The following is a 28,000-nucleotide window of genomic DNA, read 5'->3' on the forward strand; positions in this document are numbered from 1 at the left end:
ACGTGAGTATGAGTATGGAGACCATACACTTGATATACAAAAATACAGAACAGTTTATTACTATTCATACCTAAACAAAATCGATATTGTTTACATATACATATCTATATATAAATTTCAAAGCTAGCAGAAATGCATAACTGCGGTGGTGAACTGTGCATTCATCGCACTTACTCGAGGTGAAATTTAACAGCTTTAAATTCTCCAGAATCCTATAATTTAGGTTAAGGTTAGTATCTGATATGAAGGATAGAGGTACTCACCTCTACCATCTATAGCCTATGGCATCTAAAAATTTTGCCGAAAATTTCTATAGTAGTCTCAGCAAAAAGATTTAGTTTTTCTTTCACTGAAAAATTTCTCCTTCTTTAAAAATATAAACTTAACGATGTAAATATCCATGTAGTGGGGAAAATTAAATTTGAGAAGGAAATTAATTCTTTGCTAAGACAAGCATGCAATTTTTTGTTACAAAAAAAAATGAGTTAAAAAGCTCAATTTTGTAATGGCTCGCAAAGCAGTTCCTCTAAATAAGATATATTTCTATAAAATTGAAATATTTTTTATACTTTCAAACATTCTTAGTCAAAAATTAAAACACGCACACAAACATCAAAAATAAAATTCACTATTTTTTTATTTGTTCAAATTATTAAAAAAAAAAAGATTGATTACACATCTTGACATAAATATGGATAGTTGTATTAAAGTTAATGTCTAGATTTTGTACAGTATTTTATAAAGTGTTTCAAATGAAGTGGAATTTTTATCAGCGTAGAGGCTCTCTGAATTACTTTTTTTAGTTTTCATACTCATTAATTTTCATCCCTTACAAAGATACACAAATTGTGAATCGAAACAAACTTAAAAAAATAGTTATTATTGCGCTAATCTTTCTGCTTTTTTTCCAAATTTTAATTTGAAACCTAACCCATGCTTAACTAGAATAAATATATTAGATAATTTAATTATATTTCGATAATAATTTTTTTTTATTTCAATAGGTGGAGTGGAATAAATCGCTGTAAAAAAATGGAAAAAGAGGATATTATGGATAATCCAAAGGAGGTGTAATAAAAAGAATGTCACAGACAGCCGATGCTGAAAGTGAAGCGGGCTCCATCTGCGACGAGGAACGAGTAAAAAAGCTCTTCCAAGCTTGCGACGGGGATGGCGATGGATTCATCGATAGGTTTGTTTGTTTTTTATCCATCAATTCGTTTTGAGCTTTGAGTTACTTTTGAATTCAGAAGAAACAATTTCGAAAAAATTGATTGACCTTTTTTAAGGCATAAACTGAATATTCTATAGCGATGATAATTTTCAATTTCGAAAATTTTTATGAAATTACTTAGAAATGTTATCGTTATTATTATTATTATCATCATTATCCTAAAATCTTTTTCTATTTTAAACTATGTTATGAATGAAGTTAAAGAGTTACTCTATTTTGAACGCCTGAAAAAAACGCTATTTCTATTAATTTTTTTTAGAATACTTCGCGTTTGATGATATATAACTTGTTTAGTTTAATAAAAACACTCCTAAACTACAACAAAAAAAATTTTTTTTTATTTTAAACACTTTTTAATTACAGAAACGATAGTTAAACAAGAATCCTCGAAAACTAGATCGGTCCGCGTTGTTGAAAAAATCTAAACTACGGTTCATGTGAAACAAAAAAGTCAAATAGTTTTAAGTTTATCGTGACATTGGCTATATCCTGTAGCACCAGTATTAATTTTTATGCAAAAATAAAAAAATGTCGGTAAAAAAACGAAAAAGTACTTTTTTTTTTTGCATGATTTTTTGCACAAAAATATATTAAAAATATAAATTTTGCAATAATTCTGCTATGGGATATAGCGATAAGTGTACAGAATATGCAGTTAAAATTTCATAAGGATCGGTTCAGAAGTTTCTGAGAGTTTTTCAACAAACGGTTCAGAAACACTCTGGTACACATACCAGCTGGGATGAACAAAAGCGTTTAGGTAGTAACATTCAACGTACGAAAAATTATAGTTAGAATAGTGCTGCTGGCATTAAATGACTTAAGAAGTGTCTTATTTTTAGTCAAAAACTAAACACAATGAATATTCATTTTAGATTTGAATTTCACATTGAATCCAATTTGATTTGCATTATAACTGCTCAAATAGATGTTTGAAAACTTTGAGTTTTAATTAAATAACCAACCAATTGTGTAGGAGTTCAATTATATCTAAAGAAAATTTATGTCTTCTGTATTTCAGTCAAGATTTGTTGACAGTATGCCGAGAGTTAAATCTTGAAGATTCAGTAGAAGAATTAATGCAAGAACTTGGTGCTGATGAAAGTGGTCGAATATCTTATCAAGAATTCCTAAGACGAAGAGTAGCGTTAAGACCTGAAATCGAAGCACTTAAATCTGGTAAAAATAAATCGACTTCTACACATTTAACTCATACTCCAGAGTATCTACCAACGAGCAGTGATAACAGTCTCGGTAATAAAATTATAACAGTTTCGGGTATAAAGTAGTTTTGATTAAGAAGAAACTGATTTTAATTGAAATAATTAATCTATTTAAGGAACTGTGTCCGGACGACATGAAAGCTGGGAGTTCGATAGCGGTGCTCGTGATCTTTCCCCTGAACCGCAAGTACTCCAAAAACTTGTCGAAGCAGCTGCTGGAGGAACTGGAAACATGCTCGATCTTGCTAATAAGGTAAAATATATTCCAATCTATTATTTTCCAGGAATTGAAAGTATTCCTTATAATTTCGGTGTTCTTACTTGATGTCCAAAAGAATTAAAAAAATAAATGTGTATTTTCAAATTCAAGCGTACAAATATTTTAATTTCAATTAAGAAAAAAAAATTTTAATGATTTTTTGTCATCGATCGAAATAAAAATGTATATTAAAGAGTATAGCTAAAAATATATGGAAAAACTGCTTTTGCAACATTTCCAATTTGTGCTTAAGTGATCATTTTAGTGCTAAATTTTTATTTTTTTCTAATATTAATGAGTAAAAAGATTGAGAAAATACTTTCGGTGTTATTCTTAGATGGAAAGCTTATTTCAAGGAAAAAATAGAAGTGAAAACATTTTATTCACCGCATTTTCGAAAAGTAGACATGTCGAGAGTAGAGCACTACCTCAACGCTTCGCTTATGAGGCGTGCAAAATCTAGCTTGATTAAGTGGCGCCATAGTTTTCACGTGAGAAAAATAAGAAAAGTACGTTTGTTTTTGTACGTGTGTATCATAGTCAATATTAATAAAAATTGAATTTAAAAAAAAATACGTAAGCTAGGCTACTTATATGAAATACGGCACCAGTTCATCGAATTCTCAAACTAATAAATAAATCCGGTCCCATAAAATGATTTTAGAAAGTATAAGATGGTTTAATTTTAGTGTTTTCTCGGTGTACATTTATATATTGTATAAGTGCAGTATGGTTGTGATAGAGACATTTGAAGATCACAAAATTGCTTAACCTTGACGAGTTGGGTGTAAAGCACAACCTCACACGCTTCGCGCTATGGGGCGTGCAAAAAATTAATAGAAATAACATTTTTTTAAGGCGTCCAAAGTAGAATCATCTCCTTAAGACGTATCGAAAAGCATGTACAAAAACTTTAAAAACGTAAAAACAATATTTTTGACATTAAAAATAAATAGACTTCTAATTCACAGGAGTGCTGAGGGTGTAACAAGTCTAAAAAAATCGTAAAATTATTAGTCTCTCTGTCTCTCATTCATAATCAAATAAGGTGGCAACAAAATTCAATTCGTCAAAAAAAAAAGCAAAATAATTTGAAAAGAAGCAAAATATTTCTCAGTGTTTTGCAGTTCAATGAGTAAGAGAAATACAGTGAAATATTGAAAATAAAAGTTATGACAATGATCGATAAACTTTTTTCTATTTTCTTAATGGGAAGATAAACGTTTTCTTTAAAACTTACATAAACAATATGTATGTGTATTATGTATATGGGTCAATACCGTTCAAAAAATAATATGGTTCAGTCAGTGTTATATAGATAAGTTAAATACTAGTGTAAGATAGCGTTGAACAGTTCAGTAGAAAAACTCCTGCCTTATAATTGAAGAGTTCCGGGTTCAAGCTCCGGGTCGGACTTGTCGTTTTTTTTCCGTGCGCAAACATATATGTAAACATGTATTCAGCCGTATGTACTGTCATTTATAAAGAAATACATCCATCATAGAAATTAAGGGAGCAGAATAATTTCCAAAAAAGGCTGTAAATTTGTCAGTAATAGTCATGTCGAGAAGAAAAAATATAATTTATAAAGCAAATAAGAAAAATAACAAGGCATGAAACACACAATAAACAGTTTAGGGATTCTAGAAAACTTACCTTCCGTTTACTGTGTAATTACTGTATACTAAGTCAAAAATTGATTCTTTAGTGAGTGTGATAAGGATTAACTCAGATCATTACGTAAAATTACTAGTTGAATTAAGTAAAAGTGAAATTAAGACTTCATACTTTTAAATCTTTGTTTTTTGATAATTATTGACCGAGTATATATCGATTTAGTTTGTAAACCAAATTTTTCTAAAATAATCTTATTTTATATAGTTGTGCTATGTACTCACAACTATATGTTTATGCAATAACTGTACTCACTATGTAATGAAACTTGCCATTTGACCTGTGCCTTGGCATAAATCAACGAAATTCTAAATTCTGAATTCTAAATTAAAAATTCAAGAAATATCAATAATACAAAAAACCACACATCAATCACCAATATCTCATCAACATATGGTAACAAACAGAAAAATTCAAAAACTCGTGACTCAATCGATCTATCTGAATTTTTCACACAAGCTTTATGAATAGATACTTCCGAAATTGATCTAAGGATTAATTTTTCCGATATCTATTTGCTATTTCATGAACACTTCAAAACAAAAATTTTCAGTGACAAATCGACATTTTTTTGTAGGGGACGTGCATTTTGTTAAAAATGAATGTTTTTCCTATTCTTTCGATAAAGTACTAGACAATACCTTGTGTTAACGAAATTTTTTTATTGTTTGTATTTTTGATGATCGAATCTAAAGATCTTGTGCTTACCGTACAATACCTTTGTTCGAGAACTTTCTGAAGATCGACTACAGTAGCTTTAGAAATCATTATTTCTCAATGAAAAGAAATTCAATATCAAGTTAAAATTTACCAAGATATTTATTAGAGTGTCTGTTATTTCCCAAGTTAGATATTTTTTACACCCCCTCCTCCAATTTTTGTTTTTACTCTAAAAAAAATATCAAACAAAAAAAAGCTCATTATTTTCATACTAAACTGAGCTGAAATCATATTGCATTTTTCATTTGAATTATATGAGATTTTTTTCACTGTTTATAGGTAATTCGTCTTCTCTAGAATTAAAAGTGTTGCAATGATCAATACATATTTCAAGTCTCTCATGATTTTTTGATAAAATCACTTCTTAAAAAGTTATTTAAAATCAGTCAAACTTGCAAAAAATTAAAGTTTTGAACGTTTTAAACACTTTTTATTGATTTATTAAGATACTTTAATTTAAGTATTCGGAAAATACTTAAAAAGATCATTTGAAGATAATATGATAATGAAAGCTTTTTTTTAGTTTGAAATTTTTTTTCTTTAGGACAAAAACTAAAAATATAGTTTGCGGTTGCAAAAAAAAGAGATCTAACGAGAAATAACGGACACTGTAATGTTGATAAATTTTTATGTTAATAAACTAAAATGAAAATTAAGTTAGCCGACATCTAAAAATTTTTAGAATATTTTTTTATTGAAAAAATTTCATTTGTAAAAAACTTGAAAAACTATAAGTGCAATTTTAAAAAATTATTTACTTCTAATTTAATAAATAAAAAAAATCATAAAATAAAAACGTCGGCTAACTTAAGTATTATTAAACTGAAAGGTTTTTCGAGCAAAATTTTTCTAAAAAAGCTATATTGACCTCTTAGTAAAACATACTCTTGAATAAACGTACAACCTCTTAATTTCGTGCTGAAATATACCCGGTAAAAAATTTTGTTCATCTCTTCTTTGAATGAATACTTCAAATTACTATATCATTAGAGTGCTCTCGAGCATTAGCAATTTTTTTGTGCCTCAGTAATACATTATAATTATCATATAAAAATTATATAACAAAATATTTTCGAATATTTTAAATACTTTAACATCAAAAGCAATAAATTACATGATGTGAAACTAAAAAGAAAAACAAAATAAATACAAAAACAGTAAAATGGGAAAATTAACGAGAGTTTCTTGGCGCCACATCCAGTCTGCAATATTGCCTGGCGTCTGTGCTACATAATCCACGTTCCCGCGGTTGCGCCTGGAGTGTATGACGCTTCGACGACTGGCGCCGGTTTCCTTCTATTCGTTTCATACTATTCTATACATGTGAGCTTACACCGATGTGTATTTACTATCACTATTTTATAAAGATGTACATATATGTGCACACACAAAAAGTTGAGAATCCACCAGAAGAGACATATGTATCACGAGAGTCAGCGCACTCAGCTTGTCAGTCTATCAGTGAACGTATTTGTGCATATTTCCCTCACAACTTTGTCATTTTCATAAATTTTTCATTTTATGATTGTGAAAGCAATTTTAATTATCTTTTTTACATACATAATAATTTTAAGTATGTTTTATCTTTATATTTCATTATAACTCATCAATTTTAGCGTTTTACAATCATTTTTCATTAATTAAGATCATTTAAAAAAAATTATTTCATCAAATAATTTTATAATACTTGAAATGCATAAAATAGTTTGATTTTAATTTTGTAAATCAGATAAAATAATAAAAAAGACCAAACAAGTAGTTTAAATGTTCATTTTTAATTTTCAATTAAATTTTTGTGAATTACAATTTTATTTTCGAATTTCCACTTAACGTACGCTACTTACTGTTTTATCTTCTTACATTAGCATCAATTATTCACAATCATAATTTAATCAAAAGCACTAAAAGCAACTTATTTGCTTTATTTTTAATTCAGACAGAGTTCTTAGTTGGGATATTGTTTTATATTTTGTAAATAATTCCTTGGATAATAGTTATAGAAGAAATGTAGTAGTTTTGGTGATATGAATTAAATAAATCAATTTTTATTTATTTTAATAGCTTTTGTGTGAACTTGATGTTAAACTTTTTAAAATTGTAAAGTGGTTTATTTTATTTGTTATAATTCAATATGTTCTAGTCCTTCTCGATCTATTGTTCTTTCTCTCACCGTCTGACTATAACAGTTACTCTATCCCTGAATAATTTAAGTTTCGTATGTCAATCAAGTAACATTCTATCACGTAACTGTCATAATAAAGCAATAAGAATTCAGAATTTCACGGAACTTTTATTTTATTAATAATTTAATTAACTTTTTTTTAGTAATGTATTGATGTTGTTTCTTAATAAGGAAATGTTAGTAAAAAAGGTATGATGAAGAAATTTTCATAATAAAGTTATAAAATACTATTAAATAGCTTCAGTATAATACTTAAAACTATTATTTAATGTAACGAGTTTTGAAAATGATCAAATTATGTTAAAAAAGAGTAAAAAAAATTGACGGCAACTTTATAAAGTGAATAAACTCACTATAAAAAAAAAAATTTTTTTTTGTCTCAGAGGATCTAACACAACTATGGAATATTAACAAAAAATCTACGTTTGTAGTTTTTTTTTCAAATTTTTCTCAAAAACCGTGAAAAATTTTGAATCGATTGGATGGAACCGCCTTTCTCTCTTAAATCGTTAAAATTTGATAAATATTAAAAAAAAAGTGTGTGTGTACTTATGTACGCACGTTAGAAGTTATACTTCTTTGACGTAACAAGATAAAAATCTTTCTAAATATTTTATCTATCGCGTTATCCTACGTTTGTAGAAAAAACGACACTAATTATAGAAAAAAAGGTATTTAATACATTGAAAGTTTTATTATAACGCATTGTCTAGTTAAATAAAGTTTATTTAAATATCATAAAAAAATTATTTCTACATAATTAAAAAAATCTGGAAATTGGTTGACCGTGCAGGTCAATCCTAGAACTTCCTGCTAAGTTTACATTTCAAGCACCTTAAAATGTGTTTTTTGATTAATATTTGAGCTTTTCAAGTTCAAAGCGCAGTTTTCACATTTTGAGCTCCTCGAGCTCCAAATGTATTTATTAAACAACTGTAACTTTTGAATGCGTCGTTCGATTTTGTTTTTTGAAAAAGCATTCGGTGCAGTTTTTAAAGCACAAAAAGAAAATGTACAAGTTTTTATTGATCGGTTGAAAAAACTGGAAAATATCTTAAAAAAATACCGAAAAAAAAAAATTTTGTGAATTTCTAAACAACTATAACTTTTAAATGTGTCGTTCGATTTTCATTTTAAAAAAATCATTGGACGCAGTTTTTAAGCAAAAATAGTATATTACACTATTAGGGCAGAAAGTTTGAGATGTCTGCACTGCGCACCATGATGCCCGAGGCGTAGCCGAGGGCATCACGGCGCGCAGTTCAGAGCTCTCAAACTTCTGCCCGTGTAGTGTATACTATTTTTCTCACCTCCGGGCGGAAAGCGTCAATTTTCCTCCCGCTGCGCTAAACGAAAATGCCGCTTTCCGCCTCCGTCGAGGAGAAAAATAGTATACACACCACGGGCAGTAAATAAGAAAGCCTCAGATCACATGTTTATTGACCTCGGCTTCGCCTCGGACAACAATTACATGTGATCTGAGACATTTCTTATTTTACTGCCCTAGATGTGTAATATACTATTTCTTTATCGCCGGTCGAAAGTACGTAAAATATTTAATGTACTGCATCGAAAAAAAATTGATGCCTGCCCCCGACATTTGCGGCACACAATAATTAAATTATCTATCGAAGAGCGAAGCGCTTTTTTGGAAAATTTTCATTTATTTATGCATAAAATGCGTTTTAAGATTCCATTTGTTGTACAAGTATGACAGAGATACTTTCGTTTGTCCAATAGAGGGCGAGAGAGAGGAAAAATGTAAACCCTTCTTAATCAATGCACGAATCTTTAACTTTCTGCCGCGAAATAGGTGCAAAAAATGCGTACTTTCGACCGAGGTATAAAGAATAGTATATTACACACCTAGGGAAGTAAAGTAAGAAATGTCTCAGATCACATGTAATTGTTGGCCGAGGCAAAGCCGGGACCTTAAAACGTGGACATCCGATGAAAATTCGACTTTTAAAAATCGGACCGAAATCAACAGTTGTTGATGGGAAGTTTCCCATTATTGAAAATTTTCAATTTTCTTAGCGAGAAATTAAAAATATATATTTATCTGAAATATCGTGAATACAGTTGCCAGTTCTCACGCAAACATACGTAGATGTACTTATTTTTATTTTGTTGGTAACTTTTTTTAAAAAACTAAAATGTTGAGTAGCTAACTTCAGGGTGTCGGTTTTTCGTGACGGTGTGCGCGCGCATCGTAAAAATTTACCCTCATCATTTTTGCCTAACGCGCCAAAAGAAGTATAACTTCAAAAAATCATTCAGTGCTCCTGAGACATAAATTAACGATGATTGAAATGAAAACAATTTCTTTTGCTTTCTTACTTTTCCGCTACAAAACAAGTAAATCTTCAAAAATTTGGAAAATTATTTTATTACAATCTGATTTTTCAAATCAAGTTTTTTCAAATCGCAATCTTTTGAGATCCTGAGAAGAGCTATTCTGTTTTGGCTGAAAGTTCAGTAGCAGACGTGTGTATGTGTCGTTCAACTACTTGAGATACGGCTTGAAGCATTTCAAAAGGTGTAATAAGCTCAATCGGTCAAGTGACTAAAAATTTATTGAAATGAAAATAAAATAACATTTTAATAACAACTTTCTAGTATTTTCGAGCTTGAAGCGCTCAAAAATATACTCGTAAATAAGTTACTAAATTCTTAGAACTCAAAAATATCGATTTTTATACACATTAGAGCTCTTCAAACTCGTTTTTGTGATGAAAAAAAAATATTATTTCTTATCATGATTAAAAAAATTTGATTATTTTTTTTTTTATAGATTTAATTAATATTTAATAATCTTAACTGAGAAATTAGCGAGTCTTTTTAATTTTTATACAAATTTCATGGTTTGAGGAAGCAGAACTTTTTAATTGTTCTATTTAAAAATTTACGGGGATTTTGGTCTTGTTTTGTATTAAGAAAAACTCTACGGTTATTGTTACGTTATGTAGTATTAAAAGAAAACTTGTTTTTATTGAATAATTTTTGAAATCTCTTTCTTTAAATATAATTGAATTATCATGTCAAGTATCGAAATCAGATCCAAATCGAATAATTGTTTCAAAAATTATCGAGATCAAATAATTTTCAAAAAAAGTTTTTTTTGGTTTAAAGTCTATGAAAACAGTAAAATTAATTCTACCTCAGGGAAATTTGAACACGCGTTCTCTATAGAAGATATATACTTGTCCTGGAACCAATTCTTAATATAAATCATCCAAACCTACTTTTATATAAGATCGATAAAGAATTTTCGATTTTTGAGCCCATATTCAGATTCTTCTGATGTTTCCGCAGGGTTTACATATTAACAACTAGCATTGATAATATTTTTAAAACATGTATAAAATAAATATACCTCATATTACTACTAGTAAGTCATTAAATAAACTTTACCATACGTCACCACAAGTGTACTAGAAAAATTAAGAAATATGTTCATTAAAGAAGCGAGTTAACGAGCATAAAAATAAAAAAAAATAAAATTAATTACAAAGTATTTTCTTGCGTATAGTACGAGTATATAAAGACTATACAAGAGTACTAAAATATAACGTATAAAATGTATTCCAGGAATATTTATGAAATTCAACTACATTACGATCGGTAGAAAAATAAGAATGAATGATTAAATGTGTTTGTAAAACTGATGATTCAGGGGCATGAAAAGTCTCTGATTAAATATCAAAGTGGCGGGACTCGCATTGACAGTGAACAATGGCTCTGTGGAGTCATTAGACTATTATAATGATCACCTTAATCAGCAACACGAAATTCAGATTATATGCAAACATTGTCCCAAATCACGCGATGGCACAAGCGTTCATACGAGTATTTTAAATAGTGGTGATAGCAACAAACAAAGTGATAAAAATAGCATCAAAACAATTATCGAATCACCAACGAGTGAAGATAATTTGATTGGTACTCAATTTTTGAGTAATAAAAATACTGTTGAAGTAAATGATCATCGACCAGATGAAATCAAATCTCGATCGTGGCTTTGTTGTCCAGGTGAACGAGATAGTGATCATGCTGTACCTATACAAATTAAGGCGGATGATCAAAGACAAAATGTAAGTCAATAGATAAAATATACATACACTGATATAAAAACTATCATGATTAACCTGTGTAAAAAAAATTGTCCCAAAAATGTCCCAAGCATGGACATTCAAACGTGAAACAATGAGGAACATTTTTAGCACAATTTTGGAACATCTTTTAAACAATTTTGGAACAATTTTAGAATGTATTCAGAACAAATTTGGAACATATTTAGAGCAATTATGGAACCTTTTTGAAGACATTTTTGGAATGATTTTTAAATGATTAAAGAAATAAATAAATAATTGATTAGTTTTTCCGAAGACTATTTTCTATTTCATGCACCGAAAAAAGAAAAAGGAAAAGATTACATCACAAATAGTAATAAATGTCGCTTAACAGACGAGACCATCTTTTTCTCGCTTTGCTCTCACGGAGCTCAACGGAACTATCTCTGTCGCACTTCCAACAGCAGAGCAATTGCAGTTTCGATTGGTTTCACGAAACGAATGAAATTTTTGAAAAAAATGCTTTGTGGTGAAATAGTTTATTAAATTATCTATTATCTCTAAAAACGTTTTTTCAAAATTTCCATTCGTTTCGCTAAGCCGATTGAAACTGCAATCACTGGTCTCGGCTGTTAAAATTTTAAACTAGAAAAAATGCAGTTTGAGATAAAATTTTTTAAATTTTTTAATTTTTTAATTTTTTAAAGCCATATTAAAGCAAATTTTAAGGGAGTTGGGAAAGAACGGATAGGGGAAAGGGGGGGACCTACTCAGTGGGAATTTTTCCGTAATTGAAAAAATAATCAGACAGCCCAGACTGGGAATCGAACCCAGATCTCTCGGTTACGCGCCAAGGGCTCTTTGAATGTTAATTTTCACAGCTTTAAATGTAATATTTACATTTTACAATGTAATTCTTATACAGAATCTGTAACAATTACTATGAAACTGTAATTTTTCCAGTTTTTTATATGAAGCGCCACGTTACATTATATAGTGTCATTTTTCACTTTTTCTTTTTTCGGTATGAACACTTAAAGATTATAATCTTTATCGAAACTCGATATTTTCTTTAGGAAGCGTTCATTTTGGAAAAAAGTAACATTTTTTTTTCTCTTCAATCAAATATTAGAAAATAGCTTATATTTAATATTTGAATATAATCTCAATTCAAGAAAGTTATTTCGAAAACAACGGGTTGTCTTGCTTTAAGAACTTCTTATAAAATTTATAAATTCAAATTCCATGTATCAAAGATAATATAATTACGGGTATACCGTGGGATTCTGTGAGTAATTGAAATGTGGCTAAAACCGACCATCGATTAGCTGTCGAGACATTGAAAGACATGCAAAAGTAGACAGATGACAAAATATTAATTGTAGAATCCATGAGATTTGAACTGTTACTGTAATATTATTAATTCACTTTCATTTCATTTCATTTCATAGATAAAAAATTCCATTAATTTATATAAAAAATGTATTAATATGAATACGATAAATATTATCTTTAAGAAAAGGTTAAATGATATTGTTATTTTATTTGCTCGATATTTATTTTTGAATCAGCTACTAACCAATAAAAAAAAAATTGAGAAGTAATGGTGATGCCAATTTTTTGTGAAATTAGATTAAGCAGAAAAATTAGTTTTGAGCTTTAGAACAAAAAATATTTGGGTAATTTTTAATATTTATGGAAAGATTAAAACCCGAATGGTTCAAAAAATTAAATTTTTTTTCAATTTCTTCTTTCCTAAATTATTCTATTTTACTGTGGGTTTACGATCATAGTCATAGAAATTTATAAAAATAATATTTAAATATTCAAATTAGTTTTAAAACTTTTAATGATAACTAACAACTATGTGACTGCCGAAATTCATGGATTATAAAAAATAAAACTTTGGCTTAATGATTTTTTGATATTTCTAATCACACCATACCTAGTTTGGGTACTTTTTGAATAAATTTTAAAAATAATAGTGCGCTTTGACCGAATTAATCACAAATAACTTGATGGACAAATGTGACGGAACTAATTAGTAGAACCAACAAACTATTCAAAACTGCTCCAAAAACTTAAAAAATTGACTATAACAAAAATATATAAAACCGTGAAAAGGCACAAATTCTTATCAAGACCGTTCTGATAATACCAATTTTAACTATAAAAATTCCTTTAAAAATAATAATATGCTCGTCACAAAATTTTCCTTACTTTCTCAATTATATAAATTATAAATGACTATCGCTGAAAAAATATCAAAACCAATTTACGATAAAGATATATTCGTTACAAAATTTTTTTTAATTTCTTAATTATATAAATTAATTTTTGATACATGACCACATTCACATGTATAAAACAAAATAAATATAATAAATAAACTACTGCTGAAAAACATATGAAAAATTGAAAAGGCACAAATTCAGGTCAAGACCTTTCCAATGATATTAAATTTTACTTAAAAAACTCTTTTTATCATATAAATACGCCAGAGACGTATTTTCCTTATTTTCTTAATTATAATAGATAAAAATTTAATTTCGATCGAAAATCGTCAATTTAATGTAATATTAAATTAAACAAAAAATTGTTTTATTAAACAATTGACATTTTTTGAGAAAAAAACTGAGAACCGTGAAACTAAATAATTATTAAAGATAACAATTAGCCGAATGGCAAATAATAAAAAAATTAATGATAAATGATAATTAAAATTACGTAGTTATTATGCAGCTTATAATTTTTAGAGAGTCCTCTCAAAACATAATAAACTAATAAATATAATTTCATCGGTGACAAAAAAGAAGATTATTTTTTTTCCGTCACCCTAATACATATAATAACTAATTGTTCTAGCTTCATGCAGCGGCTTTATCGTCTTTAAGATCAGAGGTAGCGGAATTGAATACACGATTACTCGCAGCGACACGTGCTAAAGAGGCTGCAAGCGCCGCATTGATTAGAGCTGAAGCCCAAGCTTTGCGAGCTGAACAACGCGCTGAACAACAGGCAATTCGGCATGAAGAAAGGCTCACTGAACTGCATTCAGTTATTGCTGAACTTAGCAGGCAACTTGAAAGACATCGAGCTAATGTTATCACAGAAGAAGATGAGTCTGGTAAATACTGATTTTTAAAAATTTTTCGTCGGTGATACTGCAATATCGCGTTACTAAAAATTCTAAAACCGTGTAAGTACAAAAATATCAAAAATGAAATTTTGTAACCAAATTATATATTTTTTTTTCTACATTTTTTTGGTACTTGCAAAAATGGAAAAAAAAATTTTTTTTAATTTAAAAAACTATTTTATACAATACCGCGTAACTTGTAACTACATATATACGGTACTGTCATCTGTTACGACAATTTAATCAAAATAAGTCCATAATTTAAACAAAATAATTCAAAAGAAATATCTAAAGTTTTTTGTTGATTTAAAAAATTTTTAACATTAATTATACTAATGAAAGTGTAAGTAATTTTAACTGAAAAAAAAAATTATTTTAATAACTATTCAACTTATTAATCTTTAAATTCAAACATAATGTAATAATTTAATAAAGTATAGTGAACGTTGCAATGTTGTTATGATTTAAATAATTATGTCTAATATCTCATATTTAAGCAGCTTAAATTTATTTTTATGTATGAATTATTAATAAAATTCATCAGATTTTATAAGATATTGGACAGCACATAATTAATATTAACATTTATTTAATTAAATTAATAAATCAAGTTTTCTGTATGATAAATAATCGTATTTAAAGTTTATACATTCAATTTTATTATTGGAATTTTCAGTTACGCGGTATTGCAGTATCACTGACAATTTAATATCTTCAACATACTTAAAATGATAATTAACAAAAAAATTATTTTAAAGAAATAGAAACTAGCAGAGATGCAGAAGGTTCAATAACAAATCCAGTGGAAGAAAGCGAAGGCGGAGAAGACACTCAAGGTGATGGTGATAATTATGGTGATCGTACCCTCGGCGACGCAGAATCAAGTTACGCAGAAGAAATTGATGATCCACCACGGCTTAATGAGGTAAATGAGAAAGACATTTTCAGTCTAAATAATTTATAATGACTTTGAAGAAATCGTTCCTTCCTTTTTGCTTCTAAAGTATTTTTCATTGGAATAATATACATGATTTGATTTCTTTAAAATTTAAGTTCGCAAATTTTTAATTGAAATATGTTTCTATTAGAACCAAAATCAAAGAGATAGTCGCGGATGCGACAGCCCTGCAGCACTGCCAACACCTGAACCAAACCATCAAGAAATTACCTGTCAAAGTATCCTAGTAACTTCGTTACAAGAAGAAATAGTTGCTTTGAAGGCTGAAGTAGCTAATTTACAAAGCCAATTATTACTTTTTAAAAATAGCGGACAAATTACGAGCAGCGATTCACCTCGAAGAGATCACAAAGTAAGCATTGTGTACTTTATTTTTTTACATAAAACTAAATCACGTTACAGATGTCATAAGATCGTACACCTACAAAATATACCGCTGAAAAGTCATAAGGGCAAATAGACAAATTTTGTTTAAGGATTGACGTAATTATGTTCTGAAAGCATAATAGAGTTAAAAAAATTTTTTTCTGGAATCGGCGTATTTAGTTTCTAAAATTATAATAATAAAAAAAATTTTTTTTTCAACTAACGAAAAATTTTTTTTCTAAATTCGAATGTTTTTTATCAGTCTTATACTTTAAAAAAAAAGTTCGAATTTAGGAAAAATTTTTTCATTAGTTGAAAAAAAAATTTTTTTTTGTCCCTATTATACTTTTAGAACATAATTATGTCAATTCCCAAAAAAAATGTATACACCCTTATGGCATCTGTAACGCAAAATAATAATAACTCAATTAAAATCTCGGTTTTTCTTTTTACAGAAGGGTAATCTAAGTTCTCCAGAGCCATTAACAGCACCATGTTCACCATTATTACCTCCTTTGCAACCACCAAGTTCAAAAAATACTCCACGGGACGAGATGCCAATTTTGAAAATGGCTGAAAGAGTGAAATTGCGTCGAACGGATGAAAGACATATAACCGGGCCTGATATAACTAATTTAGGTGTATGCTCAACTATGATAGCTGAGCATTTAGTGTCAGATTTATTAGAGCAGTCAAACATACAGGAGTTAAATGGCTCAGAAGAACAATTCGAAGTTGAAACTGAGAGACTTAAAAGCCGACTTGAACATGCACGAGCTAATAATGCCGTTCTTGCGTTAACTTTACACGAAAGTAAAGCTCAGTGTGACAGGTATGTCTATAAACTTATACTCCAGTAAATACGAATTTCGGGTTTAATTTCTAAGACTCAAATTTTAGTCTCTTGTACGAAAATAATAAAGAAAAAAATATTTTTTTTAGTTAAATTTTTCTTTTAAAGAAATTAAAGCGATATTTCAAATTTTAAATAAAATTATTTATTTTACCATATATTTATTGTATATTACTAAAACATTTTTTTTATACAATCAATCAAAAAAATTAAAATTTTCTTATTGACGTAGAATAGACAAAAGCAAACTTTATACGTCAAAAACAGATATATTGGATTTTTATTGCATAAAATCCGAATTTCAGTATTAAAGAGTTATTCTAGTTTGGACACCTAAAAAAACGCTATTTCTGATAATTTTTTTTAGAATACTTCACGTTTAATGATCTATAACTTGCTTAGTTTAATTAAAACACTCCTAAACTACAACAAAAAAAAATTTTTTTTTTATTTTAAGAACTTTTTAATTACAAAAACGATAGTTAAACAGGAATCCTCAAAAAAAGATGTGTCCACGCTGTTGAAAAAATCTGAACGGTCCATGTAAAACAAAAAAGTCAAATAGCTGGGATGAACAAGCGCGCTCATGTAGTAAGATTCAACGTACGAAAAAGTATAGTTAGAATGCTACGATCTTTCTTAAATTTTGTCATAATATTTTTGAATATATATTCACTTTCAAAAAATGCAAAAAAAAAAATTAAAAATTTTGTATGTCCCAAAGTAGAGAAACCCCTTAAAACAGAACAGCAATATTTTTGGTCGACTTGAGTTAATGTTTCAATGAATGAATAAATAAATTTTTTTTTTTTCATTTACAGATTAAGCTTGTTAGTTGGAAAGTACGAGTCCAATGCTACTGCTCTTAACTTAGCCTTGTCGTTCAGTGATCGAACAATTGAAGCTTATGATGTTTTAGTAGCATTACTAGAAACCGAAATGGCGTTTTCAACCGACAGAAACAGTGTAACGATAGACAATAGAAGAACCGCTGAAAACGTCGCTTATCACGTCCTTAAACGTCTAGAAAGTGATTGTACAACGCTTGGCGCACCCTGGGAAGATAGCATCATATTATCTGATGAGTAAGTTATTTCACTGTTTATATTAAAAAGTAAGAAAAAAATTATTTATTTTAAAATTGATTAAAAAAAAATTTTATTGTTTAGTTCTGAAGTCTTTTGGTCAATAGATGAGGAACAACGTTTACGTAAGCACATAAGTAAATTAAAAAATGACCGAGCAATGGTACGATCAACAGCAGTTGAGCTGGAAACAGTTCACGTTGAACCTTTAAATTCAAAGAACACAATTTCACTAGCCGAAGCACGTAAGCTCGATTTAGAGACAGCAGTCTTAATGCAAGAATTGATGGCAATGAGAGAAGATAAAGCTGAGTTACGAGCACGGGTATTTTTGTTGGAAAAAGAACGTTCGACTATTGAATTGAAATTAAATTCACGGGAAGCACAAATAGCTGCTCAAAACACAGCTATTCAACACCTTCAAGATCAATTAGGTGATACCGAGGCCATGCTGGCAGTGGCTACTGATAAAGATCGTAAGTATAATGATAGTGAAAGTGAAGGGATGGAATCTGAGCTAATTGAAGCGCTTGGACGAGAAGCAAGGCTGAAAGAAAGATTACACGAATTGGTTAATACCTTAGAAAATGTTACAAGAAATTCTGAATTACGACACCAACAATCTGCTGATCTCATTAATGATTTAAAAGTTGCTAATGGGTAATTAATATTTTTGAATATTTTATTTTATATTATTTTCTGTTAAGGGTGTAGTCTAGTTCGTCGGCTAAAAAAATAGACGATTTTTGGTAATTTCTCGTAAGCTTGTATAATGTTATTTGTAATAATTGCTTCATTATATAGAATTAAGTATAATTCTATATAATTATACAAAAATTACAAACATTATTATGTACAATTATATGAAATTATGTATGATTACATAAAATATATAGAATCCTACACGATATCTCGGCAACGGTTTATAAAAAACAAAAGAAACTGAAGTGTTTTCTATTCGGTATCGCAATGGCTATAAAATAGACTATTGATATTAATTTTGAACAATTGTTGTTAATTTTAAGTAACAAAAACCAAAAAAATAGTTTTTTTTTCGCGGTTATTTGTAAAAAAAAAAAAAATAGTAAAAATCAATATTTTAACATGATAGTATTCTATTTTGTGAGTATTTATGTGTAGAATACGTGGTTAAAATTTCAGAAAAATCTGCTTACGGGTTTCGGAGAAATCGTGTTGGCCGTCCGTGAAAACGTAGTTTTGAGAAAAACAAGTTTTAAGTTTTTTTTTAATAAATATCTTACCAAAGTTTAATCTGCAAGTCGTCGTCCAAAAAAGCTAACACATCTCCGGGAATTTTTAAATAGATATATATTCGAAAAATGTAAAAAAATAATCGAAATTACGAAAGTGATCAACTAAACTATACCCTTAACACTTTCTTGTTTTTTAAATTTAATTTCATCATCCTACTTTTATTTGCTAGTTACTAAAAAATACAATCATTTTTTTTAAATATTTGCTATAGAGCACTGGTACAAACATTAGAAAAATCTAAGAAGAAATATCAGTCACGATTGAAGAAATTAGAACAACAAATGCTGATCATGGTTGAAAGAAATGCTGCTCAGGTAAATATATTTTATATTTCTTCCCAAAATGTAGGAAAATTAAAGATATAATACACAGAAAAAAAAATTAACTTGAATTAAGTAAATAATTTTGAAGAAATTATAGTAAAAATATCGTTATAATCTTTGTCTCACGGAAAACGGAAAATTTTTCTATTTATCGGGTATAACCATAAAAAAATTCAAGATAAATTGAAAGAAAAATAAAATAATAGTATATTACACATCTAGAGCAGTAAAATAAGAAATGTCTCAGATCACATGTAATTGTTGTCCGAGGCGAAACCGAGGTCAATAAACATGTAATCTAATCTGAGGCTTTCTTATTTACTGCCCGTGTTGTGTACACTATTTTTTTTTCCCTCCGGGTGGAAAGTGGCAACTTTCGTCCCGCTGCGCTAAACTAAGTTGCCGCTTTCCGCCTTCGTCGGACAAAAAAATAGTATACACTCCACGGGAAGTAAATAAGAAAGCCTCAGATCACATGTAATTGTTGGCCGAGGCGAAGCCGAGGTCAACAAACATGTGATCTGAGACATTTCTTACTTTACTTCCTTAGGAGTGTAATATACTATTGAAGCTGCAAAATGCAATTTAAACTGCTCATATTTAAAAGTATTATTATTTTTGAGATATTGTCGAATAAGATCAACTATACTTTTTTATTTATTTATTCAAAAATTATTAAAACGAACTATACCCGTAAATTAAAATATAAAATTGATATAAAACGTTGACATCAATTTATCAGATCAACACAATAATTATTTTCCTTTTTATAAGTCAGAAGATATACTATTTTAATTATTTAATTTATTTTACGTATTTTTGGGTGTTTCTGCAATTATTATTATTATTATTGCCCAATAAACCAGTCAAAATTGGAAATAACATTTTCGCCTTAAGTTAGTAGTATAATACTGGGAAATTAAATAAAAAATTATCCGTTCTATACTTTTATTAAACAAAATAATTTCATAATGTTAAATGCTTATAAGAGATATTGATTTAAAATGATTTTGTCATATCAAATCATTTTATTTAACCAGGGTAGACTTATTTTGAGTTATTACAAAAAAAAAGTTTTAAATACAAATCAAAATTAATTTATGAATTTAATTTCCTCCTTTTTTTTTTTAATTATTTATAACAGTTCTCGCTTTATTCATCACAATTAAAAAAAAAATCATGTTCCATCACAATAAATGATAAAACTTACTGGTGAGAGTTAAATCAATTTTTTTTACTAAATAATTATTTAAGTAAAAATTTAATTTCAAGTACGGAATAAAATAGTAAAATATTTTATTAGTCGGAAAAAAAAGAGTTTTAATTTAGTTATTCCCATAAAGCCATGATAAAAAAAAAGTAATTGTGCAGAAGTGGGGCTCCACCTATTTTAGATAAAATTGAAATAAAATAAAAAAATCAAAAAAATGATTTTTTTGAATATTTTTTTTTTTTTAATTGTTCTTCTTCACGGCGGATTTATGATAAAAATGATAAAAAGTATGAAAATTAAATATTTTCATGTTTTTTTTTTTTTTTTTTATTTGAAAGTTCAAATATTTTCAAATTATGATATTCTGAATTTTTTTTCTAATTTATTCTATTTTTATCGCTCTTAAAAAAAAAAAAAAAAAAAAAAAAAAAAAAAAAAAAATTCAAAATATTTAATTTTCATATTTTTTATCATTTTTATCATAAATCCGCCGTGAAGAACAATTTGAAAAAAAATATCCAAAAAGATCAATTTTTCGATTTTTTACACTCAAAAATACGTGTAGCCCCACTTCGGCATAATTACAAAATAATTACGTAAGTAAAAATTTAACTTCAAATACGGAATAAAATAGGAAAGTATTCTGTAAGCTGGAGAAGAAAGAGCTTTGATTTATTTATTCTCATTAAGCCATGATTAAAAAAAAAAAAAAAAAAAAAAAAAAAAAAAAATTCAGATCAAATTCAATTCAATTGAACCTTTCGTCGATGAAAAGAGACCTCGATTTTTTAATATCTAATCATTGTAATCCTAAAATTAAATTAACACTTATCCTAGAAGATAATGAATGACTGAAAGGAAATTAACAAAGAACTTTTTCTAAAATTATTTTTTTTATCATCATAACGTTTATTCAATAACAATCTTGAATTTTTACTGATTTAAACATTGTCTCTGATAAAATGATCGACCAAGTTAATGAAAGTCATTTCATTTGATCTCGTCTCCGTTTTATTTCTTCTTCAACTAACTGTTCTAAATCATCCAAGGGTCGGTACTGCATGTGAACAACTTGTGACCCTGCAAATGCAGTTAGAGTTGCAACAATGCAAAATCGTATGTAAGCCCCTGTACTTAGTCCTGCTGGCATGATCAATATACTCTGATTGATAATAACAATTAAATCTAACTTTAGTTTTTTAAATTGTCTTGATTTTTTAATGATTGATCTTCTAACATTCTTCTATCAGCTATTTCTTGAACTTGTGTTCGTTTGTAAGTATTATAAAAGTTAACCTCTCCAACTCGCCAGTTTATCATAACATACTCCAATCCAGCACCGGCAAAAAAAAATAATGGGAGAAAACGATAAACTCCAAAATATTTTTCACCCGGCCACTTTTTTAAAAACTTTCTGATTGTTTTACTGTAAAAATACATTTATTTATTTCTATTATATTATCGGTACTATTTTAGTAATAAAAACTTATCAATTCCATTTTTTACACTGCATGGATTGCTGCTCAACTATCTTGTGCGCCGCGCATGCGCCGCTACACTGAGAAAAAATTTCTTTTGAAAAAAATTAGCAATGTTGTAACAAGAAATTAATTAAAGTGGTCCTTTCGCCGCCAATGTAAAATAAAAAATATTAGATTATGAGTAAATTTAATTTTTTTCTAATAGTTAAGGTCCTTATTTATCTTATAGTGAAGTTTAAATTATACTTTACTGGACAAATTTTTGAAAAATAAAATTTTTAAATGTTAGTATTTGTTCAGAGTCTTACGAGAAAATCAGACGTTTGCAGTATTTCTCGAATTATACTATCAGTCATGGATTAGATGAAGTAAAAAAAAACTAAAAATCAGATTTTCGAAATATTCAGGTTTCTTTTTTTGCAATAAAATATATCAGTTACCGAGATATTTATTGAGAAATTAATATTTAAAAATCACAAAAAATTCTCAAGTTACCTACAATAAAATGGAGTCAAAAGATTTGGCGAAGTTGCGTAGCGCGCGAGCTTCAGACCATTCAATAAATTCAAACTAAACTTTAACGCGCTTATGTTTTTCATGCATACTTATTAGTTAATTTATTGTTAGCAAATTTTCATAATTCATAATTGAAAAATAAAACAATAATTAAAAAATACTAGCATTCCTGTCATGAGACATTAGAATGTTATGGTTTTGTGACTAAACATTTTTAATTAATTTATTTATTTACACTGACTGCAAAAAGTTAAACACGGTTAAGGTTATATTGTGCAAATAAAAATGTAAACAACCGAAATAAAGCGTTGCCAAATCACGGATAGGTTACTAACAGCTGATTTACAACAGTCAAATTAATTTTTGTATTTAACTATTTTTCTTTTTTAATTTTCAAAATTTCAACGATTAATGCCTCATATACTATTTATTTTTTAATTTTAGGAATTTTTATGGGTTTTGTATTTTAATTTATTGAAAATTTACTACTACAGTTGTTATGACTCAACTGGAGCGAAAGGACTTCCTTAAGTAAAAGTTTTAAACAATTTTTTTTCTTAGCTGAAGAAATATAAATTTTCTCACAGTAATTTTCTTGTTACAAAAAAAAGTTTTCTAGATTTGGAGAAAAAAAATTTTGAATGGAAATTCGCAAGTTGTCTGTTACGTGTGAGCCTACACCTGGTTATTTACCTGTCACGTAAACAGACCTCCGGACTAGCTCAGCGTCTCACTGAAAAATATTTAGATGTTGATAAAAGGGTGGGTCGCGCAGTGAATGAAGAATACTCGTGAATTACGGTACTAATTGTTTATTGGGCGTCCCCAAAGCATGGGAGTTGCCCGAAATGGCTCTGAGAATCTCTTTTACAAACTAATTCTATTTATGAAAGCAAATCTAATCCAGTACAATAATCCATTTGATGCAATACTTTTGATTCTATAACTAAGAGAGAGAGAGATGAGACAGCAACGAGAATGAGAGTCTTAGGAGAAAATTAATCACGATGCAAGACAGCTCGGACTCGACATAGATTCGGACAGACTAAACGACTGACTGATTACAAGAGGCCTCTCCTCCTGGAGGTCCCAGGTTTATGTAACCTCGGTCGCAGATGTCGCCAAACACCTGTATCACTGCGCGGAACTTGTATTATTCCGCGGTTGAACTCAGATTATTCCGCCCTGAGGAACTAGGTGGTTATTGTCAAGTTCCTTAGTCAGCAGAAAATGGTATCAAGGCGCCGAAAGCGATTCCCTGTGCTAGAGTACCTGTTCGCTCGGTTCCCATGAGAAAGCGTCTCCTCAGCAACACGTGCAAGCAGCGATTCTCGGTAACCAGAGTCAGGCTAGAAATACAACGGAAATTCGGTGTCTAATTCAGGTGGGCAAGTTGGCCCATCGATTTATAGAAAATATATATAGAATATCATAATATTGACGGGAGGGTAGGCCCACCCGTCACATTGTCTATCTAAATTTTTTTTTACTTTTTTTCAAGAAAAAAGTCACTGAAAAAAAAATTTTGATTTTTTCAACTAAGAAATGAAATTGTTAAAAATTTTCAATAAATTAATTTCTTCTCACAAAAATGCCCATTTTTTTTAAATAATTTTTTTCTCTCAGTATAATTTCATAAATTTAATTTTTAGATGTTAAAACTTGAATATTCTATAAAAACCAGTTAAATATATAAGCGACTTTAAAATGTATTTTTTGTTCTTCGATCACGTTCTTTTGTATAGATTTTGATGAAAAATAAGTTAATTACATTGAACCTACGTAAAAACTTAAATCATAGTATATTTTTAAAAAAATTAAATTTTTTTTTAAAATTATGCTCTATTCTGAGAGAAAATTTTCTTTGCAAGAAATGGGCGTTGTTTTAACAATGAATTGATTTGTTGAAAGTTTTAAATAATTTTAAAGTTTTTTTTATTTGAAAATTTTTTTTTACTAAGCCTAGAAAACTTTCTTTCAACAAAAAAGTTACTGTGAAAAAAATTTTTATTTCTTCAGCCAAGACATAAAATTGTTGAAAATTTTAAACAAATTAATTTCTTTACAATATTGCTCATTTTTTTTTCAAAAGGAAAATTTTTTCTCTGTGTAGGAAATTGATGCAAATTAATATTTCAGCATATCAATAAAATTTCTTACCACTGATTTATTTTTTATCGAAACTTCCAAATAATTATTTAAAACAACAAATATATTGTAGGTGATACGAAGTTCACCGGGTCAGCTAGTAATTATATAAATTTAAGCAGTAGTTTAAAAAAATATTTCAACTTAATGTTTTTTTTTAGTGGTAAAATTTTGAATTTTTCACAAGTTGTATAAATAATAATTTAATTACCAATCAATGAAGTAAAAAAACTTACTGACAATTAATTTTCAGATAAATCTGATAAAATGATATTTTATACATCTTAATATTCCGATTTCAACGAAATGGTTCCAGTACAAATAGTATTTTTCTTACCTAGGGCAGGAAAATAAGAAATGTCTCAGATTACATGTAATTGTTGACCGAGGCGAAGCCGAGGTCGACAAACATGTGATCTGAGGCTTTCTTATTTTCTGCCCGTGGTGAGAAAACTATTTTTCTCCTCGACGGAGGCGGAAAGCGGCATTTTCATTTAGCGCAGCGGGCGGAAAATTTACGCTTTCCGCCCGGAGGGGAGAAAAACACCTTTCAATATTGGATCTTTTTTTAATTAGTTTATTAAATTATTTTTCAGGTGAAAATATTAAAACAGAGAATATCACTGCTAGAAGAAGAAGCTGCTAGTTTCAAAGGAAGTCTTCCTCTCCAGTCCCAAAGTTCTGGTGCCAGTGAAACATCGTTATGACACTCATCTGAACAGAATTCATCGGATTATAATTAAACTGCCAAAATAAATTTATTAAAACACCATTAAATCATTACCTCGTACATAATGTTTTAGATAGTTAAAGAGTATAAAATTAATAAATAAAAAAATCATTGTCAGCTACTTAACGTTGAAATCGATGTATTTTTTTACTTATAAACTTTCAGAGTAAAAAAATTATAATTATTAAAAATTGCTTGTCGCCAAATAAAATAGGTTATAAAAATTTTTTTCCAATTTTATAAATCTCTTTAAAAGCTTAAATATACTCATGTTTGTTACAATTATTAACTATGATAATATAACTTTGTAAATATGTATATGAGAAAAAATAACACATGTTAATGATGCGTGATAAATGTAGACAAATAAATTATGCTTTATTAAATATAATGAAATTTAAATTTAATTATTTAGAAACAGAAAAAATTTGCCATAATACAATTAATTATCTTTTTCATTTGCTTCATTATTTACAACTTCTTCTTCAGCAACATTTTCATTAACTTGTTCGGCATTTTCACTGTCTTGATTCGTTTCTATTATCGATTTTTCCGATGCACTAGTTTCTGGCTCTCCAGGCTCTTGCAAATCAGTAGGAACGTCGTTAATTTCAACTGATTCAGTTCTTGATTGCATAATGTGATATATTTCTTGCTCTAATTGCACACACGCCTGTTCTATTTCATAATTTTTCGATACCAAACCAACCCATTGAGATTCAAGAGCTCGCAACTTTTCACCTCCCTGCGTTTGCATGGATTTACGTTGCCAATTTATTTCTTGAATACTCTTGCGAAGTGTTTGAAGTTGTTTTTGAGCTTGACTGACCATTTGAACTAAAACTTCCAAGTGCGATTTCCATGCTTCACAACCATAATCCATTATGAGTTCCAGATTACAAATTCTGAAATAAATATCATTAAATTAATATTTTTCAAATATCAAAATTTAAAATAATTCTAGAATACTGTAAACTTTATTAAGATCACAAAAAAATGGTATTCAAAAAAAAAAATTTCGAAGTTACAGTCACTTCAGTAAAAGTAGGTAGACCGATCATTTTTGCTCGGACGAAAATATCGAATCTGTTAAAAATCGAATTGAAACAGTCAATAAAAAGATTTAAAAAATCAAGAGTCTTTACAGAGTCTAAGGTTTCACGTAGCCGATTTTGAAAATTTTAATTTTCAAGATTTTTTAAGCCTGTCTGAATAAAAAAAGATGGCCACAATTATGAATAAAATTGTAATCGGTCGCCATTTTTTGCAAATTAAAATAAAGAAAATCAGCTATGAGCAACGATAACCACATTTATACAGACTATAACGTAACTAACATTTTTTTTTTTTTGATATCCCGTTTTCAAGATAGCAATGCGACCATGAAGAGGAAATTTTTTTTGGGCCTGGACAAGAATGTTAATAACTTTGTAACGATTTGATACTTCTTAATTGAAATTTAGGATATTAATTTTCAATGTACATATAATAAAACGAAAAAAAACCTGATCGCCAAATTTCTTTATTTTCCCGGTCAAAAAAATTCAAAAATTTCATTAAAAAAACCTCAAAAACTGTCAGATTCTTGGTGGTTTCAGTATCATTACAAATTGATGAAACTGATGGAAATTTAACATTATAAATTGATGAAAAACAAAATTATTATTACCTAGTGGCTTGGTGCTCCAATTGCGCACAGCTGTTTTCAACACTTTCATTCCATGCTGTCAGATCATTCATTTTTCCTGGAGGAGGTGGCGGTAACTCGTATCTTTTCATGCTCAAAACTTCCATCGGCAACCGATTTTGCAGGCGTTCAAATTCGTGCTTCATCACGTCAGTTTCAAACGCTGTTATATTAAGTTGAGACAAGTGTTCTAAGTAATTTTTTGTTGGTCTATAGCGTCTAGTTTCTTCTTCTACCATAGCCAGTGCCTGCAAAAAATTCAAAATTTTAATAAAAAAAAAATTACTTCTAGTAAACTAGAAACCTTATTATTGCTCAATTTATTATTTATTGAATAATGTTGAAGTTATCTGACATATGATGATTTCTAGGATTTTTTTTAACAAATAAATTATTGTAAAAAATTTCACTTTCAGATATATCAAAAAATTGTTGTTAAAATTTTTTTAAAAATGTTTCTTAGTAATAATTTATTCGTTAAAATAAAAAAAATTACAGATGTCGGCTAATGTCAGATTCATATTTATTTATCGGTATAATTTTTTGATTTAATCATTAATTTTTTTGGAATATTCATTTAATTAATAATGAATTAATGAAAAAAAGTCATGTAATGAGTATTAACCTAAAAATAAGTAAATAAACTGTAATAAATCCTTACAGCTTCTCGGACTCCTGGTTCATCATAACCTTGATCAATATATGGCAACGCATCAACTACAATTTCATTTGCCATTTTAATTAGCTTAAATTATTAAAAAAAAAATTTTTTTGTAAAAACTGGACTGACAAATAATTTTTATTTATTATTTACAACTACACTCTGTATTGTACACAATCGCATGTGCACATACAAAAAGG

General features: G+C 28.5%; 4 protein-coding genes across 5 annotated transcripts; 1 reads left to right on the top strand and 3 right to left on the bottom strand.

Moving 5' to 3' along the window:
* On the top strand, positions 1–25,843 carry LOC123262686 (colorectal mutant cancer protein). 2 transcript variants are annotated; one of them, XM_044725021.1, is made up of 12 exons: positions 1–229; positions 1,005–1,192; positions 2,256–2,488; positions 2,574–2,710; positions 14,231–14,492; positions 15,263–15,429; positions 15,593–15,814; positions 16,284–16,660; positions 17,503–17,766; positions 17,851–18,426; positions 19,253–19,355; positions 25,319–25,843. In XM_044725021.1, exons 2-12 carry the CDS (start codon positions 1,083–1,085, stop codon positions 25,427–25,429), a joined length of 2,562 nt encoding a protein of 853 aa, XP_044580956.1. In that variant the 5' UTR covers positions 1–229; positions 1,005–1,082; the 3' UTR covers positions 25,430–25,843. The 2 variants fall into 2 exon arrangements, with proteins under 2 accessions (XP_044580956.1, XP_044580957.1); XM_044725022.1 differs by lacking the exon at positions 1–229 and adding an exon at positions 267–390.
* LOC123262689 (protein brawnin) lies at positions 21,463–21,727 on the bottom strand. Its single transcript, XM_044725026.1, has one exon. It carries the CDS (start codon positions 21,725–21,727, stop codon positions 21,563–21,565), a length of 165 nt encoding a protein of 54 aa, XP_044580961.1. The 3' UTR covers positions 21,463–21,562.
* On the bottom strand, positions 21,611–22,122 carry LOC123262688 (small integral membrane protein 4). The gene has a single exon (XM_044725025.1). The coding sequence runs from the start codon at positions 22,015–22,017 to the stop codon at positions 21,769–21,771; it is 249 nt and encodes an 82-aa protein (XP_044580960.1). The 5' UTR covers positions 22,018–22,122; the 3' UTR covers positions 21,611–21,768.
* Positions 25,839–27,999, bottom strand: LOC123262687 (pre-mRNA-splicing factor SPF27). The gene is made up of 3 exons (XM_044725023.1): positions 27,801–27,999; positions 27,122–27,387; positions 25,839–26,357 (listed from the first exon to the last, which is right to left on the bottom strand). The coding sequence occupies exons 1-3, from the start codon at positions 27,873–27,875 to the stop codon at positions 25,895–25,897; spliced, it is 804 nt and encodes a 267-aa protein (XP_044580958.1). The 5' UTR covers positions 27,876–27,999; the 3' UTR covers positions 25,839–25,894.
* Between the last annotated feature and the right edge of the window lies 1 nt (position 28,000).

Source organism: Cotesia glomerata, linkage group LG4, assembly GCF_020080835.1.
Source record: "Cotesia glomerata isolate CgM1 linkage group LG4, MPM_Cglom_v2.3, whole genome shotgun sequence".
Lineage (NCBI taxonomy): Eukaryota > Metazoa > Arthropoda > Insecta > Hymenoptera > Braconidae > Cotesia > Cotesia glomerata.

Bases quoted from the DNA above. Each gene is read 5' to 3' on its own strand.
- LOC123262686 (XM_044725021.1), top strand. From the start codon at position 1,083: ATGTCACAGACAGCCGATGCTGAAAGTGAAGCGGGCTCCATCTGCGAC. The intron at 1,193-2,255 runs GTTTGTTTGTTT...TCTGTATTTCAG, and splicing joins GGCGATGGATTCATCGATAG to TCAAGATTTGTTGACAGTAT. The intron at 18,427-19,252 runs GTAATTAATATT...TATTTGCTATAG, and splicing joins GATTTAAAAGTTGCTAATGG to AGCACTGGTACAAACATTAG.
- LOC123262689 (XM_044725026.1), bottom strand. From the start codon at position 21,727: ATGCCAGCAGGACTAAGTACAGGGGCTTACATACGATTTTGCATTGTT.
- LOC123262688 (XM_044725025.1), bottom strand. From the start codon at position 22,017: ATGTATTTTTACAGTAAAACAATCAGAAAGTTTTTAAAAAAGTGGCCG.
- LOC123262687 (XM_044725023.1), bottom strand. From the start codon at position 27,875: ATGGCAAATGAAATTGTAGTTGATGCGTTGCCATATATTGATCAAGGT. The intron at 27,388-27,800 runs GTAAGGATTTAT...AATTTTTTGCAG, and splicing joins AACCAGGAGTCCGAGAAGCT to GCACTGGCTATGGTAGAAGA. The intron at 26,358-27,121 runs GTAATAATAATT...TATTTATTTCAG, and splicing joins TTGGAGCACCAAGCCACTAG to AATTTGTAATCTGGAACTCA.